The sequence below is a fragment of the Nothoprocta perdicaria genome, unplaced genomic scaffold (genome assembly GCF_003342845.1).
Source record: "Nothoprocta perdicaria isolate Ctin4 unplaced genomic scaffold, notPer1 scaffold_373, whole genome shotgun sequence".
Taxonomy (NCBI): domain Eukaryota; kingdom Metazoa; phylum Chordata; class Aves; order Tinamiformes; family Tinamidae; genus Nothoprocta; species Nothoprocta perdicaria.
In genome coordinates this window covers 386,612-406,463 of record NW_020455614.1, presented here as the reverse complement: position 1 = coordinate 406,463, position 19,852 = coordinate 386,612, and the positions used below count along the sequence as shown (strand labels likewise).

Genomic DNA, 19,852 nt, shown 5'->3' with positions numbered 1-19,852 from the left:
ATAACCCCAGGCACCAGCACAGATTAGGGGTCAACCTTCTGGAAAGCAGCTGCACGGAAAGGGACCTGGGAGTCCTGGTTGACACCAAGTTRACCGTGAGTCAGCAGTGTGCCCTCATGGCCAAGAAGGCCAATGGGATCCTGGCTGCATCAGGAGGAGTGTTGCCAGCAGATCAAGGCAGGGGATCGTGCCCCTCTCCTCAGCTCTGGTGAGGCCACACCTGGAGTACTGGGTGCAGTTCTGGGCTCCCCAGTATAAGAGGGACATGGGGCTTCTAGAGAGGATCCAGCAGAGGACAATAAAGATGATTAAGGGACTGGAACATCTCTTGTATGAGGAGAGACTGAGTGAGTTGGGCCTGTTCAGCTTGGAGAAGAGAAGGCAGAGAGGGGATTTGTTTAACATGCATAAGTTCATGAAGGGAGAATGTAGGGAAGAAGGAGCCAAGCTCTTCTCATTGGTGGCTAGCGACAGGACAAGGGGAAATGGGTATAAGTTGAAAAACAGGAGGTTCCATCTCTAGGTGAGGAGGAACTTCTCTACTGTGAAGATGCCAGAGCCCTGGAAGAGGCTGCCCAGGGAGGTTGTGGAGTCTCCTTCTCTGGAGGTCTTCAAAACGYGCCTGGATGCCACCCTTTGYCACATGCTCTAAGTGTCGCTGGTTGAGCGGGAAGGTTGGACTAGATGATCTCTAGGGGTCCCTTCCAACCTTGAAGATTCTGTGATTCTGATCACATGGGGGACACATTTTCAGCCTTGTGTCAGGGAAAGCTTTTGTACTTCTGTAAAAGTTAAGTGGCTCATCCATACTAAGAAGTTGGAAATAATTGCTGCAAAATGATTTTTCATGAGATTATTAGCTGTCAAGATTCCCCAAATTATGAAAAATGTCCTACCTTATYTTTTGTTGTGTTTCAAATTGAAGGTTAATTAGTTAAAGACTTTCATAAAGTAGCATAATACTGCAAGAGAATTGCAAAAGTAGTTTTGAAAATTGACAGGCCGTGGCTCATTTATTTAAAAGATTAGGAACCTCAGCTTTAGGAAAAGAATTGTGTTTTTTTGTCACCAAATAGAGTCAGTGAGGCAGAAATTTTAAGATCATTCTCGCTTGTACCCTCAACAATGAAAAATTTGTTTAAAAAATAGTGAGAGGCTAATATGAATAGCCAGAAAGAAGGGAAGAAACAGTACAGTGTAGAGATTCCAAAACAACAGCAATGAAAGAAATCAGATTTTGAGTCAAATACAGCATTATTGGAGGTATGTGGATTAATTTTCATTATATTTGTTACATTTCTGAAGGGAGCAGTTTTCAGAACATGTTGGAAAAATCTTAGGAAGGTAATGAAGGAAAGATCCGGAGAAGCGTAGGTGAGAATATGTAAAGTTTATATTGTCAAGATAGTGACAAACAGAAGTCAGAGAAAAGATGACCGGAGATATCAAAATGTAATATTTGAGGCAAAGTATAGTATTTAATATGAAAGATTAGAACCTTTCTTTGGGTTCTTCTCTTCAGGAAGAGCACTCTGTACTTCACTTCTTCATCTTCATTCCCAAGCAGGTCATAAGAATGTTTTAAAAGCTACTGTGAATTCTATACGTAATGGATTTTAAGGAAATTTAATGGGACATTAAATGTATAAATTGATCTCAGAATTCATATTTAATTTTTCTATAAAATTGACAGATGAATTGTTTCAACAAATTCTCAGGAAAAAATATTTGATATTAAACTGGATGGAGTGGCCAACACTGCAGAGGGTTGTGCTGCCATTCAGAGGGACCTGGACAGGCTGGAGAGCTGGACAGAGAGGAACCTCATAAGGTTCAATAAGGGCAAGTGAAGGGTCCTGCACCTGGGGAGGAATAACCCCAGGCATCAGTACAGATTAGGGCTCGACCTGCTGGAAAGCAGCTCCACAGAGAGGGACATGGGAGTCCTGGTGGACACCAAGTTAACCATGAGTCAGCAGTGTGCCCTCGTGGCCAAGAAGGCCAATGGGATCCTGGCCTGCATCAGGAGGAATGTTGCCAGCAGGTCAAGGGAGGGGATCCTGCCCCTCTCCTCAGCTCTGGTGAGGCTGCACCTGGAGTATTGGGTGCAGTTCTGGGCTCCCCAGTATAAGAGGGAGCTTCTCGAGAGGGACCAGGAGAGAGCGACAAAGATGATTAAGGGACTGGACCATCTCTCATATGAGGAGAGACTGAGTGTGAGTTAGGCCTGTTTTCTCTGGAGAAGAGAAGGCTGAGAGGAGATCTGATCAATATGTATAAGTACTTGAGGAGAGAATGGAGGGAGGRAGGGGCCAAACTCTTCTTGGTGGTGGCCAGTGACAGGACAAGAGGAAATGGGTAAGTTGCAACACAGGAAGTTCCATCTCCAGGTGAGGAGGAACTKCTTTACTGTGAGGGTGACAGAGCCTTGGAATAGGCTGCCCAGGGAGGTTGTGGAGTCTCCTTCTCTGGATGTCTTCAAAACCCACCTGGATGCCACCCTGTGCCCTGTGCTCTAGGTGTCCCTGCTGGAGCAGGGATGTTAGACTAAATAAGAGATCTCTTCCAACCTTAACCATCCTGTGATTCTATTAAAAAGAATGATGAAATGAATGTGGAATTCCGAGGACAGTGTTATGTAAAGGGCAGTATTGAGGATTTTAGGAGCTTCCCCTTTCAGCGTGCATGTAATGAATTAAGATGGTGTTTGTGAAAGACTGAGATAAGCCACGAGTTGCAATGACGTTGCTCTTCCTTCTTTTTCTTCTAATATTTAATTCTTGAACAAGAAATTATCAACTAGCCTAAGCCACAGAAGCTAGAAGCACTTGTATATCAGACACATCCCGGTTCACAGGGAAATTATCATAATTCCTTTTTCATCCTCAGTAAGCTATGAGCTCAGAAAAAAATGAAGTAAAGCTTTTCTACTGTCATTTTAAAATGCTTGCAAACCCAAAATACAGAATGTGACACACCTAAATAGTGTATACTCCTTATCCTTTACTAGTAAAAAGATTTGTGGTATACCTCAGTGTAGGATGCAAGACCTGGTCATTCATAGAATCATAGAATGCCGAAGGTTGGAAGGGACCTCAGAGGTCATCGAGTCCAACCCCCCTGCTCACGCAGGGTCACCTAGAGCACRTGGCACAGGGCTGCATCCAASCGGGTTTTAAAGATCTCCAAAGAAGGAGACTCCACAACCTCTCTGGGCAGCCTGTTCCAGTGCTTTGTCACCCTCACAGTGAAGAAATGCTTCCTTAAGTTCCTGTGGAACTTCCGATGCTTCAGTTTGAAGCCATTTCCTCTAGTCCTATCCCTGCCCACCACTGAAAAGAGGCYGCCCCCCTCCTCCTCACTGCCTCCCTTGAGGTATTTATACACGCTGATCAGGTCCCACCTCAGCCTCCTCTTCTCCAGGCTGAACAGACCCAGCTCTCTCAGCCTTTGCTCATAGGGCAGATGTTCCAGGCCCCTGATCATCCTGGTAGCCCTGCGCTGGACTCTCTCCAGCAGCTCCACATCCCTCTTGTACTGGGTAGCCCAGAACTGGACGCAGTACTCCAGATGTGGCCTCACCAGGGCTGAGTAGAGGGGGATGATCACTTCCCTCGACCTGCTGGAGACGCTTTTCTTAATGCACCCCAGGATCCCGTTGGCCTTCTTGGCCACCAGGGCACACTGCTGCCTCATGGTCAACTTGTCATCCACCATGACACCCAGGTCCCTCTCTGCGGGACTGCTCTCCAGCAGGTCCACTCCTAATCTGTACTGGTGTCCAGGGTTATTCCTCCCCAAGTGCAGGACCCTGCACTTGCCCTTGTTGAACCTCATGAGGTTTCTCGCCACCCAGTCCTCCAGTCTGTCCAGGTCCCTCTGGATGGCAGCACAGCCCTCAGGGCTATCAGCTACTCCWCCCAGTTTGGTATCGTCGGCAAACTTGCTGAGGGAGCACTCCAGCCCTTCATCCAGGTTGTTAATGAATAAGTTGAACAGGACCGGACCGAGAACTGACCCCTGGGGGACACCACTAAGTACAGGCCTCCAGCTGGACTCCGCACCATTGACAACCACTCTCTGCACCCTGCCATCGAGCCAATTCCTAATCCACCTCCCCGTCCACACATCTATCCCACACCTTTGGAGCTTGCCCAGGAGGATGCTGTGAGGGACAGTGTCAAAAGCCTTGCTCAAATCCAGATAGATGACATTCACCGCTCTGCCCTCATCTATCCAGCTAGATATTCCTTCGTAGAAGGTGATCAGGTTAGTCAAGCAGGATTTCCCCTTGGTGAATCCATGCTGGCTACTCCTGAGCACCTTCTTCTCCTCCATGTGTCTGGAGAGAGCAGCCAGGATGAGCTGCTCCATCACTTTCCCGGGGCTCCATCACTTTCCCGGGGAAAGTTCATTTTTCTGTCAGTCATAACCTTAGTCATCTTCATTAGACTTTAACTTATTCTTTCTCATATATCTGCTTGGCAGATGAGTGTGAGCTTGAGATGAAAAACATTTGAAAGTTCTGGYAAACTTACAATGTTTATAGATTGTTATGGAGGTGGACATATTATGTGCCCTAGAAAGCAAGATACCATGTAACTAATCAAAAGTTTATTTAATCTGAAAAAAAAATCAAAATGAGTTGTAATTTATGAAGGGATGTTTCACAGAAATATCATTAATAAAATGTTAGAAACTTTTCCTTCATAACATATGTCAAAAAAAAAAAAAAAAAAAAGGATTTGGCAGAGTGTAGTGCATTTGAAACTTGTAGAATTTTACAATGAAGTTTTAAATCCCGTAACTGAAATTCAGTGCAGTGTGTTATTGCATGTCTAGTTGGTAGTTTAAGAATACATGCTAAATATAATAAGCCATGATTAACATTTGCAACATTTTACAAAATACCATCTTTTTAAATTAATGAGTAAATCTGGATTTTCAGTGGCTATAATGGAAGAGAAAGGAGTGATAAAAATAACAATAGGCAATTGCAAATAGCGAGAGTAATTTAGAATTTACACACAGTACTATTTCAGAAATACAGTATTTAATACAGAATCTAGCTTTGAAAATAAACTTCATGTTGCGTATTTGTTCCTCTTCTAAAGAAAACATAACTAAATATGATTACATAAATCCTGTCCTATAGAATATAGTATTTTAAATATTTCCATATAACGCAGTGATTGCATGTATGTTGTTTCTCAGTATAAGCTATAAAAACCTAAGTACTTATGTTCATATTATCAATGCATTTGAATTTGAGTGAATTGACAATGTTTCAAGATTGATTAAGCTCTTCATTTATACAGCAAACTTAAAAAAAAAATTCTTAGTCAATCAAGTGTTCTTTTTACTGAAACAGATTATGTGTCTTCTAAAGCTGTTACGTGCTGTGTTCCTGACTTAAAATATCTGCTACCCTGGAACTACACATAAGATGCTGTATTCCAAGTAAAATAATGTTATGATTTAGCTTTCTTTCTTTCTTTATTGTTCACTAGCAATGTGCTTTCACTGTATAATTWAAAAAAAAAAGTTAAAGATACTTAGAAAGCTTTCTCACAGTACTAGATGATTATCAGAGTTGCTAGTAGATTTACTTGAATGATTTGCTGAGTTAGAACTTTAAGAAAATTTAGTATCAAGGAGAAATAAGAAATGAGTTGTTTAAAACATTTTTGAAGCATCTGAGTTTATTCAACTCTGTGTTTTCACTTTAAAGAATGTAATTCCCATGACACATTAATTTTTCTTATTTTATTTTGCAAACTGTATTTTTGAGCTATGATAACTCGAGACCAGGAATGTTTAGATATAAAACTCCAAAAATCTCAAGAGGAAAAACTAAAATGAAAAACTAAATTCCCAGATTTAGCTAAGGAATAGGAGAAATATTCTACTATAATTTCAATAACAGTTGCTATCATGTGAATAATAGAAAATCTGTATTCAGCTAAGCATTCTCTACTTAACTTCTGCCCTTCGGAAGTCTTTTTTCTCCTTCTCCCTTAATGTTTGATTAATAACTCATCAAACAATTTTTCTTAAAATTGCTAGGTGGTTGATATGAGTGGCCTTTTCTTGTCACTTGGAAAGGGATTATTCTTGAAACATCTCTGAACTTTCCACTTCTGTCATGTAGCAACTCAATATGTAAAATAATTCTGTGACAATTTGGTAATGTCAGCCCACCTACTATTTATTATTCACTTCAATATATATGACTACAGTGTTTAACTAGACTGACTTAATTATTACTGATAATAAAAAAGTGTTTGTGATCAATGCCTGCTTATGACTAGCTGTACAGAAAAGGTAAATCACTATTAGATTTTTTTTTTGGAGGACCCTGAACGTTTTTAAAATAGTAGAATTTATTTTTTAATGGCAGAGACCCACAATTGGGGCTGTTAATTGCAAKAAAGATTCCTTTCATTTTCATTTTTCTGCAAATAAAATATTAAGTAAAACTTCTCTCTCTCTATCAAGATAATAAATGTCCAATGTCAAGGRAAAATAAACATTAAAAGAAAAAAAACATGTAGGACTGATAGCTAAAATGGAATATTACATGACTGTGTGTAATATCTTGTATTTAAGAGATGTAATGGTTCAGTTAATCAGATAATATTTCTGGAATGAGGTGTATGGGTTCTCTAATCTCTCCTTCTGTTTTCAATCTGTTAAACTAATGCTACCAGTAAGAAGCAATTACTGTCCTTTGTCGGAACTGGTTAGTTAAACTAGGCTCATCAAAACAAGAGCTGTATCTGGCAACATAGTTTATTGTACCCTGTACAAAATCACAGTAGTAAGTGCACTGCTGCTTGTCATACTGTTAGACTCGCTGAAATATTAAAAACAATGATTCATTCAGCTAAATGAAGAATTTTCAAGAATTCCMGTACTTGTAAAATATAGGATAGACAAGAGTCTCAGGAGAGTGGTGCCTTTACTGTAATATCTCAGTGATGATAAGGAAGCTCTCATCATGATTATCATACAGTGGGAGAAAGAGGAATATGTTACTTCATATGACCTTTGAAGTAAGTTTTATGAATTAACCCAAGAGTATGTAGTGTATCATAGTAGTTTCCCTGGGTTCATTAAYGGGCTGTCGCGTGTTATTTTCTAGAATTCTAACCTGATTCATCAGAAGGTGTCTCCTCCTGTGGAGCGACAAGGGTCTCCAATCTTATCATTCATTRCTCTTGAACAATTCAATGCAGTTCTCCTTGTTCAGAGTGTCCATCAGTCACTTGCTGCTTTAAGTAAAGTCATCAGAGGTACCTCGTTATTGAGTACTGAAGTACAACAACTAGCAAGTGCTCTGCTGAATCAGAAGGTAAGCATTTTTTCAGGAATTAACATTATAAGCAAAGAAGAATGAAAATGAGGAAATTGAATGGAATTCTGATACATATTTTCATGTCACTATTTGCCCTGAGTTCTTTATTGACAGTGAATCTAAAATGGATTAGGGAGTTCCAGAGGATCCTAATCTTAAAGATGACAATTATGGTTAGAGTTCAGAGCTAATTTTGAGAGGTAAAATGGACCATCTGAATGYCAGTCAATGGTCTTTGTACAGAGAAATTTAGTTCTCTTCAGTGAAAGGCTGTCTGCATTGCAAACCAATGTTATTAAGTAGTCACAAGTAACTTCAAATTACACTATTGTTATGCATATATGTACACCTATCAAAGTTTTAATCAAAATTAGAATTAAAATTCTTTTTCTTGTGAGAGAGACAAAATAACATATTAGCAAAATTTCAGTACAATTAGAGAAAGTTATCATTTTCATATTAGCAATCTAATTGACTTTTTGCTCCTGAGGAAGAGAATATGAATTGCTTCTGTGCTTTAAACAGTACATATACATTAGGAACATCAGGAGTTATGAAGCCAGATGCTGTCACAAAGATGTGCTCTGAAGTTTCTGTGCATTTTCTCCCTCAGAAACATCAATTGAGTGCCTCCTGCTACACCAAGCAAAGTGTTTCTAGCATCTCATCTGCTTATTGACTACTCATCCTCTCACAGATCAGTATTTTGCATTGTGGCCATAAAGCAGTCTTTTCAGAAGCTCTTAGCAGCTCTAATTCTGCTCTATTACAACCATGTCAGCTAAACYTTAATATATATTTTATCGTTTCAGGTATTTTCTGTACGGTGATCTAGTTTGATTTCACATGGTCATATGTTTAGTAATAARGGGCTTTGTTTGTTTGTAATACTTAACTTTTTAAGGCACAATTAAGATTATGGTTCTTCTAAAACCATAGCTCCTGTAGAAGCTACTAGAATATCAACAGATGGATTTCACCAAGGAGCTGCACAAGCACAGTTCTGTGGCAGCAAAGGCATGTCAACCTGTGGTTGCAGTTGAAGAAATGCTGGATTGTGGCTTTCAGGGAAATGATCAACCTAGACCTGCTATTGGGACCTGTATTATGTATTGAATAACAGAGATTCTTAGCAGTTTTTCATTGGCATTATGTTTTTTTAGGCCACATAAAGAATATGCAACAGAAAAAGAAATTCCATTAGAGATTTCATGCTTTCACTGTTAAATTATTTGTATTGTCTTTTTAATTTGTAGGTATACTTGATATACAGATAGTTTACTTCAAATTACTAAATTAAAATGCAATGATGGTGGTTTTGAAATGGATATTTTCTGTAAATATATTTTTTATTTCAGTGTCCTCTCGCATGGCAAAGTAAGTGGGAAGGCCCAGAAGACCCTTTACAGTATCTTAGAGGTCTTGTAGCTCGAGCACTTGCTATACAGGTAATTTTAAAGTACGTTAATATTCAGCGACACAGTATATCATATATATTAGACTGTARTAGATCTTTCTGAACTAAAGTCCTGAAGAGTTTTAGAAGATGTGCAAAAAGATTGGTAAAATTATATGGATGGATGAATAATAAGATTTATTTATCTAAAGTTATCTTAACAATTCTGTCACAGTATTTAATATGGTGTAAATGTGATAGTAACATGGAATATTTTTGTATAGGAGTTTGTATGTAGATGAGCTTGGATTTTATATTTGTTTTAACCAAAACACTGAAGAAGAGTTCTCATTTATGCTTCAGTTAGTAAATCTGTATAAAAATACAGAATATTGTGTGAAGTTCTGGGCTCCCCAATACAAGAGGGATGTGGAGCTTCYAGAGAGGGTCCAGCAGAGGGCAACAAAGRTGATTAAGAGACTGGAGCATCTATCCTAGGAGGAGAGACTAAGCAAGTAGGGCCTGTTTAGCCTTGAGAAGAGAAGGTTGAAGGGGATCTGATTAACATGTAAAAGTACCTGGAGAGTGAATGTAAGGAGGAAGGGACCAAACTCTTCTCAGTGGTGGCCAGTGATGGGACAAAAGGCAATGAATACGAGTTTAAACACGGGCAGTTCCATCTCCATATGAGGAAGAACTTCATTCCTGAGAAGGTGACAGAGCCCTGGAAGAGGCTGCYCAGAGAGGCTGTGGAGTCTTCTTCTCTGGAGATCTTCAAAACCCGCCTGGCTGCCACCCTGTGTCCCATGCTGTAGGTGTCYGTACTTGAGCAGGAAGGTTGGACTAGATGATCTCTAGAGGTCCCTTCCAACCTTAGCCATTCTGTGATTCTGAGTTTCTGTGATTTTCGAGTTCTTTTCAACATTCACTTTCAAAAAGTGAAGCATGAGGAAAAGAGAAGGGTAAGTTAGGGAAAAGATTCTGTCATTTTAGTCCTATGCAGTAATGCTACTGTGTAGGTAGCAGGGTGCTTTTAATTCCATTTTTAAACACTGTGATTTTGAGAAGAGTACTCTTTTCTTTCATCAAATGTAATCTGTTTCTCTCTCTTTTGGTTTCAAAACCTTGTTTTTATTTTTTTCTTGAATTTCTATCCCATTTCCTTTCAATGAAAAAAGTGAGCTGTGAGAAGTGAACTGAACAACAAATCATTTTAAAATGTTGACTTATTTCTAGTTGCAATATGACCTTTTTTTTCCCCCCAGATAGCACATTTGAAATTGCACATGAGCACATGACTGAAGAAGAGGTTCTTAAATTAAAATGCTACCATGAATCACTTACCTTTTATGTTTCATGTAGGCATTAAAGATTGCTTTTCAGATTGAGTGTTCAGGTAACAGAGTAGGTTGTTAAATATTTTACAAAAGGAGGGTACATAGAGTTAAATGTACAAGATCATAGAAGTTATTGCAGAGATACAGAACTATGATTCTATATGAATATATATTTGAATATATGTTTCTGTATGTATATATGACTGAAACATARTTTCATCCACACTGTGATTCAATCAGGTTGAAGAATACAGTATATCTGGAAGTCAGTCACCCATCCTATTTGTTTGCCCATTGCGGGTTTTGGCATATGAGGGTAATACTTGTTGACCAGACTCAGCAGTTCTTTGTTTCTACTGAATCAAAGATTTGTGTTGAAAAGTATGGTTGCAAGAAAGGAAACTGTATCTCTTCTTCTTCTACTTCTTCTTCTTATTATTATTATTTCTTTGATACTTGAGAAAGAAGGGCTGGCATGTTCCTGGACACAAACAGAATTTCATGACAAATTGCCAAATTGATTATCAGTCCTTACCCACCTCTGACTCTAATTGTCCTAATTGCATATCCAGCTCTGGATTTTGGTAGCAGTTCTGTCAAGAAGGATAAAAGCATACTGTTAAACTCAATGTAGCTTTGCTACTGTGGGCACTATTGTATTTTCTACTTACTCCACAAAAGTCATACTGTTCTCATCAATGAATCTTTCATTTCCCTTAAAGACAGCTTTATATGTATTTTTATATACATATATATTATGTGAGATAAAATAATAACTCATTGTAACTTTTTTCAAATTTTGCCCAGTCAGAATTCAGATGTACATTAGAGATTTATTTTGCCAGTTTAGATATCCCAAAGAATTAAAATTACATATTAATTTTATCTCTATCCATACATCTTTTTTCTTTAAGTAAAATCTATTGTGTTTCTGTTTATATTTTTAATTGTCTTCTTAGATTTAAGACATCAGGCATCCATTTTGGTTTCTTGTTAAATTATTTATTGTCAGCATTCTAAAATGAATCCTTTATTAGAATGAGAACATAATTTATTATGGGTCACTGCATATGTATTTGCAAATAGTAATAACTCAGAGTATAGTTATATTTGGAGCAGTGTATATGCTTCTCACATTAGGTGTCATCTTTCTTGCATATAAGTTTAAATATCACAAGAATTGTCATAATTTGGAATTTACTTCTGCAATCAAGAATAGGAGACTGTGTGTACCTTTTGTGAGAATGATTCATAATCCACACTTCATTTCAGACTCCTGGAATACTTTCACTTATTAAAGGTAGGTAAAGAATTGCTTATACAAAGAAATACATAGTTGTAAATCAAGACACTTATGTATAGATCAAAAATAAATTGTAAAGGAAGAACAGAAAACAGGAATTAATTCAAATGGAGGTAGTGTGGAAGTTGATAAAAACCAAAACCAACCAACCAAAAAAAAAAAAAAACCTTTGAATTAAATAAGCAAATATTTGTATTCTCCAAAGAAGGGCATAAAACAGAGTATCCAGAATCTGATGAACTCTGCTGGTTTAGAGTCTGAAGAATGAAGAGGATAATTTTTAGTTAAACTAAATTCATGCAGAAGAGGTACATATAAGCTAATAGGCAGACAAGTWAGATTCATTTATTTCAATTAATTAGTATCCAAGGGAACAGATTTAAGTTTATTGGATATATAGAGATGAAACAGGGAAAACTGTTCAGACATGATGTGACAATTTTTTTTTTTTTTAGGAGGAACAGATCTTCTGTTTCCTCCAGGCACGAAATAGAGAGCAGTTATTTTTGAACCTGATTAATACAGTCTTGTCCAGTGGGATATAATTTTTTTTTGTGAACAATAGTGATGATTGATAGGGTCAGAAGGAACTTTTGAGAGGAATGTGATTTCTTGACATTACCTTTCTTCCATATTTTTCTTTAGATGTGATAGTGAAATGGATGTTTATAGTGTATTCATAAGACTTTTGTTATACAAATCATTTATTCTGACCAATTATTTTTCCTGTAGAGGAAAAAAAACCCTCAAATTGTAAATAATAGTGTAAAAATATTTAGCAAAAAGTGATAATGTGGGTACAGATGTAACTTGATCATATAACAATGTGTTGGGATGATAACTGTATTTTCAGTTGTAACTTCTGTTTCTGAGTTCTGCTTTTATTCAGTTGTATGCAAACTGCATGAACTTAGGAGAATTTTCTTTAAAGAGTGAAAATTTCTCTATGGAACAGTCCTCCTATGCAAAATGGAGATAATATAGTACAGTATAACAAGATGAAATTTATGTTAGACAACAGTAATAGATTATTTAAAACTGAGTATCTTCAAAAAGTTTTTATTTCCATATATTCCTGCAGTCAACTGTTGACAAATATACTGCAATATATCACAGAAATCTTTCTCTGTCATTGTTCAAACAGCTGATACCCTAGTGTATTTGGTTATTTGCTATGTAAAATACTGATAGAATCAGTTATGATTTAAAAAAATAATTTTCTGTAGAAAGGAGATTTATTAAGGCAGAGCTTTCCAGTACAACTCGAGCTGCATTCATAAGCAATAAATTCTGTTGATTGTTTTGTCAGTGACAATAGAAATTAGTGACGGATGATAGAATATTTGTTATTATCTTTTTTACATTTTTTTGATGTTAAATATGTAATACTGTTGCACATGATGCACTTCTTAATAAGTTATCAGACAATTTCACTCCTTAAGAAGCTAGATCACATCTGAAATGCAATTTCTACCTTTTAATTCTTACATTAATTTTACTAATGTTGATTGTTTCTAATTATGCATTTCAATTTAATCATGTTTTTCTTAAATGTTACTCCAATTTATATTTATGAGTTTCATTTGCCTTAATTATTTTAATTAACTTTCCTTTTCTATGACTTTTCATTATTCATTTTAGAAATGTAATTCTTTATTAGTTACTTACAGCTTTAGCATTTAAGGGATTTAATAAAGGCACATGGATCTTTTTTTTTCATCACTCTGGGAATTATCTTCAGCTTTATTTTCAATAAACGTCCTATTTTGGACTGGATTAATGTTATATGGCMAATTCCATCATCATAATGTACTTTTTTTCATAGAATTGCTCACAGCTCTTCTTTGTTTATTTTACTCTCAGCTGTTGACTTTTATCTTCATCATTGGAGATAGTGAAATCAAAGTTGTATTAAGAATTTACCTCTTCTAAGGATGTAGTAAAGTGTATACTTAAGTTACTAGTTAAGGGCTTCATTGTCAAAATGTAGGCAGCCAGTGCAGAAAATAATAAAAACAGTGGATTTGTTTCAAGAATTGAATAGGGATGGGAAAGAACCAAAAATGTAGTCCAGATGGTGGAATTATTACAATAGGATTTACAGAAGTGTAAAGATTTCTGAAAGTATTAAACAGAAAATGAAACAAGTGTTTCATTTTCTCAGAGTTCAATTTGCCCAGTAAAAGTAAAATAATAAAAGGAAATTTGTGCAATTATAGTGTTAATAAATTGATATATGCAAAATATATTTTTGCAGGTGATAAAAATACATTGCTACCCAGGTGGAAGTATTTGGAGATTAACTTTTACCTTTAATTAGAATAAAAATTCTGTATACTGAAAGTTGTTAAAATGAAAATTTCTGAACACAAAAAATTTGGAATGCTGACACTGAACTTTACAATACTGTATTTCAGGTATCTATATATCTTGCACATCTACAATGATTTATTTAGGATCAATATTAAGCTTRTGAATCATCATAGGTTTTTGCATTAATTATAATTCCTGGGCCTCATAATCCCAGTTTCCTCATGGTGGTATCTTAAATGTGGTTTGGAATTTTCTCCTCCTCCTGGTATGTGACCATACYTTAGCAATAATATATATCTGTGTGGATGTATAATGGAATTGAAGCCCATTGCAAGCACAAGAAAGCTATAAGTATCTTATGGAGAAAAATTCTGACAAAACCTTAATTTTTAGAAGAAAACATTTTATTCCATTCTTTTTGACTATGCTTCTTTTAAGTCATCTCTAAAAACAGATCCAATAAAAACAGTGGTTGTGAGGTAAGACATCTGCAAAAAGGCAGATATACACTGAAAGTCAGCACTATTTTATCTCCAAATCATGAATACTAATTTCAGAGTTATAATGAAGGAAATGCTTTGTGAATAAAGAGTCTTTGAAAGTTTTTTATTGAAAATGTTTGTTTCTATGCAGTAATAATAATATAGTGCAGTATAAAATTATTCTTCATGTTTATGGTTCTGTGTATCTCTGTGACTTTGTTCCRTTTTGTCCACTATCATCACAAAAGAAGTATAGGCAGGTAGTATTTCAATGCCCTTAATATGATTTTTTTGCTATTTTACTTATCTTTAATTTTTTGAGGTAGAATGGCTGTGGTTTTGAATTGTTAGAAGGTCATTACAGCAACTTAATCTACAAACTGTGAACTGAATACCTGAAGGTGCGAGGTTTGAACTCTTGGAAACTACCTGCTGAAGTTATTGGAGAATTTTCTGGAAATAGAATTCTTCCTTCAGGCCAAGGCATCTAGACATAGAGATTCAATTTTCATTCACAAGTAATAGGTAAAGAGCCATTTAGTAAGCAAAGCAGCCTAGTCCCCGTAGTTTTCRCTGAGCTCAAGAACTGTAGGGACCAGATTATAAATGTAATGATAGATGATATGCAGATAAAATCAGAGAAATGGAAGGAAAAAACCCTAGATTTTCTATATATCTTGTTAAAATTCTTAGAGGGGGTCAGAAAATGTATTGATGTTTGAGGCAGTATTTAGACAGGCCATTAGTGATGGCTTATCTGAAATGCTCAATTTGTTAGGAAAAGTGAGGTAAAAGTTGGCACCTAGAAGGCTTCGTCATTACAGAAGCAAAATCTAAGCAGAGATTGACAATAATTGCAAAACTATGTAAAATTTTTAGTTTCATATTTGTTAGATTTCTTATTTCTGGAATCATTGTTTTCTCACTAATATTGTTAAAAAATCTTAATATTGTTAAACTGAGATTAAAATATATGTACATTGTGTCCTGCAAAATACCATTTTGCCTTTTATTTTCGCTACAAAAACCTACTTATGAATCTTCCTTTTGATACCTCACAAAAGCATGTACATTTATAGCAGGATTTTGCACTGTTCACAGAGAAGGGTGGCCTGCTAATATTTTTGTTGAATACATGCTAGTCTTGCATTTGAGTTCACGGTTACATTTCTTGCATGACCTTTTATAAGCTATGTGAGAGGAAAACATGATATTCTGGGCCTATTTAAATAGCTGTTGGCAGAGTGGCGAAGCAAAAATAGGAGAGGGAAGATCCTTCACAAATAATCACAGAGAGAGCAGGTAGAACTTTCAGGCAACCTCATAAGACAGCACAATTTTGTCTTATTTCTAAGGTTTACTGATTAGGGAAAACCCCCTTGGTAGCTCCTGGATTTTCTGCCTTCCAATCGCTCAAGCTCTGTCCTTTCACTGGCTAGTGTGGCTTGATTTTGCTATTGCTTTCCCTCACTCCCTGAGCAGAGCACACTTACAGAAAAAATAATTAAAGGTAGAACTTATTGGGAAGATAAGTCAAACTATGGGGATTGGGTGCAAGGGTGGCTAAATGGATGTGCATCCAATGGGCCTCCATAATAGGTGAAGTTGGAAGGGTTTTATGTGTTATACCCCTTCTCTCCATCTGCCATGCTTCATCACCCAGATCTACCTTGATCCCTCTCTTTACCTGCTTTTGACCCTTCCCCTAAACATGCTGTAATAAATTTTAGGCAATTTTAAAATTAAAATTCTCTCATTTAGTCCCCAAATGCACTCACTCAAGCACTCCATAATAAATCCTCTACCAATTTGTGTAATATTTCTCCTTACTTTACATAGTATTTCAGAAAGAGTTAACACTGGTGAGATGCCATAGTGCACTTCACAGCAGGGACAATAGCTTAATCTTTTATAGGTTTGGGAATAGTTGGCTCAGATGGATCAGATTGGCCGTGTTTGTTATCTTGTCAGTGTTGCTCTCATTGTTTCTTCTGTATTTGAATAACTGTTTAATGTTAAATCTGAAATATTCTATAATATATATTTACCTGATAGACACTATAGAATATTTCAGTTTTAATACTAAAACACACAAATTCTTTTTTTTTTTAAAAAAAAGGTATTTTAAAGCCATTCTTTACATTATTCTCAATGACATTTCAAATGCTATGAAGGAGGCACTTTGAAGAATTTTTTTTGTGCCTTTTCTTGTCTTCTCTATCTTTACCTCTCACAAGYATCAAATCTAAAGTACAACTGCAGTCTAGAATTCTCTGCTAAGAAACCGAGCACACTGTGTAGTGCCTTAATTGGCTCCCACAGCTCTCATCRTGTTGCAGCATGATTTTACTTTGTTCAGCATTTGTCAGCCAGGATACAATTTTCAAGATTTTTTGATGAATTATAGCTGCATTGTAAAAATAGGAAATTTTTAAGCATGAGAATAAAAATGTAGATGTTCTCTTTTTCTCCCACAGAAGAGCTTAGAATCTGAATTTGAAGCTCTGACAGATCCTACTGTTATGTTTTTGCCCCCTTTGATCACTTTTTCAGTTGTATAAATTTAAGTAGTGGTCTGTATAGGGTTGTATTGATTTATCCATAGATTTATACAAAGAGAAGGTCTGAAGCTGTGTTGCATGGTGCCACAGAATGTAAGGTGAGAGTATGTGGCTTTCTTGTGTCATAGGGATTGCCCCCCTGTCTAACTTGTAAGGAAGATAAAATGCAAGCTGAAGCATTCGCTGTGATTAGAGAATTCACACGCTGCTCTAATGGGAAGCTGTGCTGATGCACAAGAGTGAAGGTGGAAAGATTTCAAGACTTTTTTTTTTTCAGTGATATTGGAATCTCTTCTTTCTATTACTTGCATCATTTTGGTTTCCTTGTAAATTACTGACATTGAAAAACAATGAAATTTAGATCTCCTGTTAACTGAGGCAGCCACAAGCTTTTCTGTAAAATTTAGCATTAATGTGTTTTGAAATGTATTCTGTTACAACAGAATTCAGCTATTTTGATTATACTCCCTAAATTCTAAACTTCTGTAAATTATAAAAAAACACCTTGAAAACAGAAGTTCAACTGAGAAGCATCCTTTATCACACCATTAAATAGTGATTCACTTTTGTGGTTCTAGGAAATGGATCACAGAAGATCATCATTCTTAAAAAGATTTTTAAGTGTTGCATTAAAGAAAAGCAGAAAAGCCCAAGTCATTGTCTGTATGTACATTCTGAAAAATTACCATATTTTCAAAGGAACAGATTTTCTTTTTACTTTAGTTAATTCAAAGGAGCTAGAATTAATGTCCTGAGTTTCTTCTAGGGATACAAATTGCTGTTTATATACTCCATTACTTAAAAGAAATTGTACCATATATCATATATATGGTTTAAAGCTGTTGTTTGTATTTTTTATTTAATCTAACTACATATTAGCATATTTTTAATATATTTTTCTTTAAGTTGCTTTATACCTTTTCATTGTACAGGAAGATACCTGAAGAGATACAATCTGTTGCTCTCTGAACAGAGCAATCCATTATTAATAAATGAACTGTATGAATTTGAATTATTGCATTTAAAATCTTGGCATCTCAGTTTTGGCTAACATTTTTCACTGTATCTCTCTCCTTCATCTTGGACGAATCTGTGCTGCAAAAGATAAGGCACAWAGTAAGCTTGTCTTCTCTGATAAAATCTCTAAGGTTAATTACAATAGCAGTAGTCAAAAAGACTTATGCTAATATTTGCATATGAAAAAGATTTCCCTTATGCTATGCTTTCAAGTCCTGTGATAATATTACATTCTAGATATYGGTAAATGAGAAAACAGCAGCAAATGCTAATATAGCTATTTTTAGGTATGTTCAGTAAATCTTCTCTTATTAAGTGCAACTCAGTTGTGGTAGCTTGGTCTTCTGATTAACATGGATTGACACAAATATCTGGTCTTCTATTAGAAATTTGTTGAAAATCATTGAGAATTTTATTTATAATTTTGATGTAAAGAAGATTTAAGATTTCAGAGCACTCATTCAGAACTTAGTCTATGAGGAACAAGTTGTATTCATGAAGGTATTTCTTGACCAAATCATCTGTTGTGTGTTCAGTACTTCAACTCTAGGCAATTCACATTTAAATGAAGTTACAAATGCAGGTTACRGGGGCACTTAGTCATTCTGTTATTATGACTAAATATTAAAGCTAAACTACACAGAGGTAGTGTCCTCCAATAGACTGTTGTGYATTTTTCATTTGTTTTGGTCCAGTTTTTGGTGTGGTCTTTGTCCCTGAGTGTTCAGCAAGCTACATAATAGGCAAAAATGACATCTTAAAAGTGATAGGAAGCTTACATCTTGAATTTAGGCATGCAGATGATATGCATAAATGTAGGAAGGCTAAATACTATACCRTTCTATGACAGATTTTCCAATCTATTTAACTGAGTAATGTAAATAGTGGATTAGAACATGTGCAGTAACTTGGAGGAAAACGCCAAACAACCTTTCTACAGTCATAATTTTTTATTGTTAGTTCTATACTGTGAACTAGGAGAGTTAATGTGATGTGTTAGAATCTGCTTCGGAATTTGTTCTTTTTGTCTGGGCTCGAGTTTCAAATTCCTGTCAGGTTTCTACTGATGTACAGTCTTCCATATCCTTTTTCATATAGGTACTTTATAATTGCCATTTTCCATGTCATTTCTAATATTTCATGATCCCTTAAAATAAATTTAATTAACTGAACTTATCTGCATAACAGGTAAAATGTAGTAAATAATTTAGAATTAAAATAAATATTGTTCATTATTCAGACATGTGGCTTATAAAAGTTACTATAAAAAAAGATTTATTCAGTCGTTTTTATTAATGTGTTTCATTTTCATCAGGCTGTGGAAGTCAAAATTGATGGTCTGAATATATCAACAGAGAAATCTATCAAGTAAAAAATATAGTCAAATGTTAGAAGAATAAATGATGTGTTGCTTGTTAACTGTACATTCATTAGAAATGTATGCCATCCATGATATTTAAAGAAATGCAAAATTCTTAATGACCTTATTAAAAGATAAAGGGAATTGTTACTTCTTCCTATTCTGTATTTTTGAGTCGATATCTGAAGTGCTTTGTTCAGTTTGGGGCTTGTAAGTTAAAAAAGAAAAGGCCATTGAAAGACAAATTGACAGACAAGAAAACCCAGTGGATTATTAAACCCAGTAACATTGTTAATAGCTAGAACAAATGAAGTGTAAGGCTGAGGCTTATTCAGCCCCAAGAATAGAATACTAAAGGAGTTACAGAAGAAGAGAAGGCTGAGCAGACTTTTTCTTAGGTGGACAGAGACAGGGCAAAAGGCAACTAGCACATAATGAAGCAAAGGAAATTCTAATTAAATATACAGGAGAAATTCTTCACAGTGAGACTAGCCAAAATTGGAACAGTTTGCCCAAAAATATTGTGTAGATACRCAGATTTATACTAGACAGGACCCCGAGCAATCTTATCTGCCATTGAAGTTGAAAGGGCATCCAATTAGAGTCTCAGAAAGGATTTTTTTCTAATGAATCAATCACTTGAATTCTTAATTTATAATTTCTGTTTGAAAGTGTCATATCAGCTCTCATAAATATGCACTCAATTTGTACCACTTGGAAGYTGTA

At 35.8% G+C, this 19,852-nt stretch overlaps 1 protein-coding gene across 1 annotated transcript in view; it reads left to right on the top strand.

The window, feature by feature from the left end:
* Positions 1-19,852, top strand: part of DYNC2H1 (dynein cytoplasmic 2 heavy chain 1) — a 138,075-nt gene that overhangs the window by 99,940 nt on the left and 18,283 nt on the right. Inside the window, exons 84-85 of the mRNA XM_026044630.1 lie at positions 7,145-7,354; positions 8,716-8,805. Coding sequence (XP_025900415.1) covers positions 7,145-7,354; positions 8,716-8,805 — 300 coding nt within the window. The remainder of the gene's footprint in view (positions 1-7,144; positions 7,355-8,715; positions 8,806-19,852) is intronic.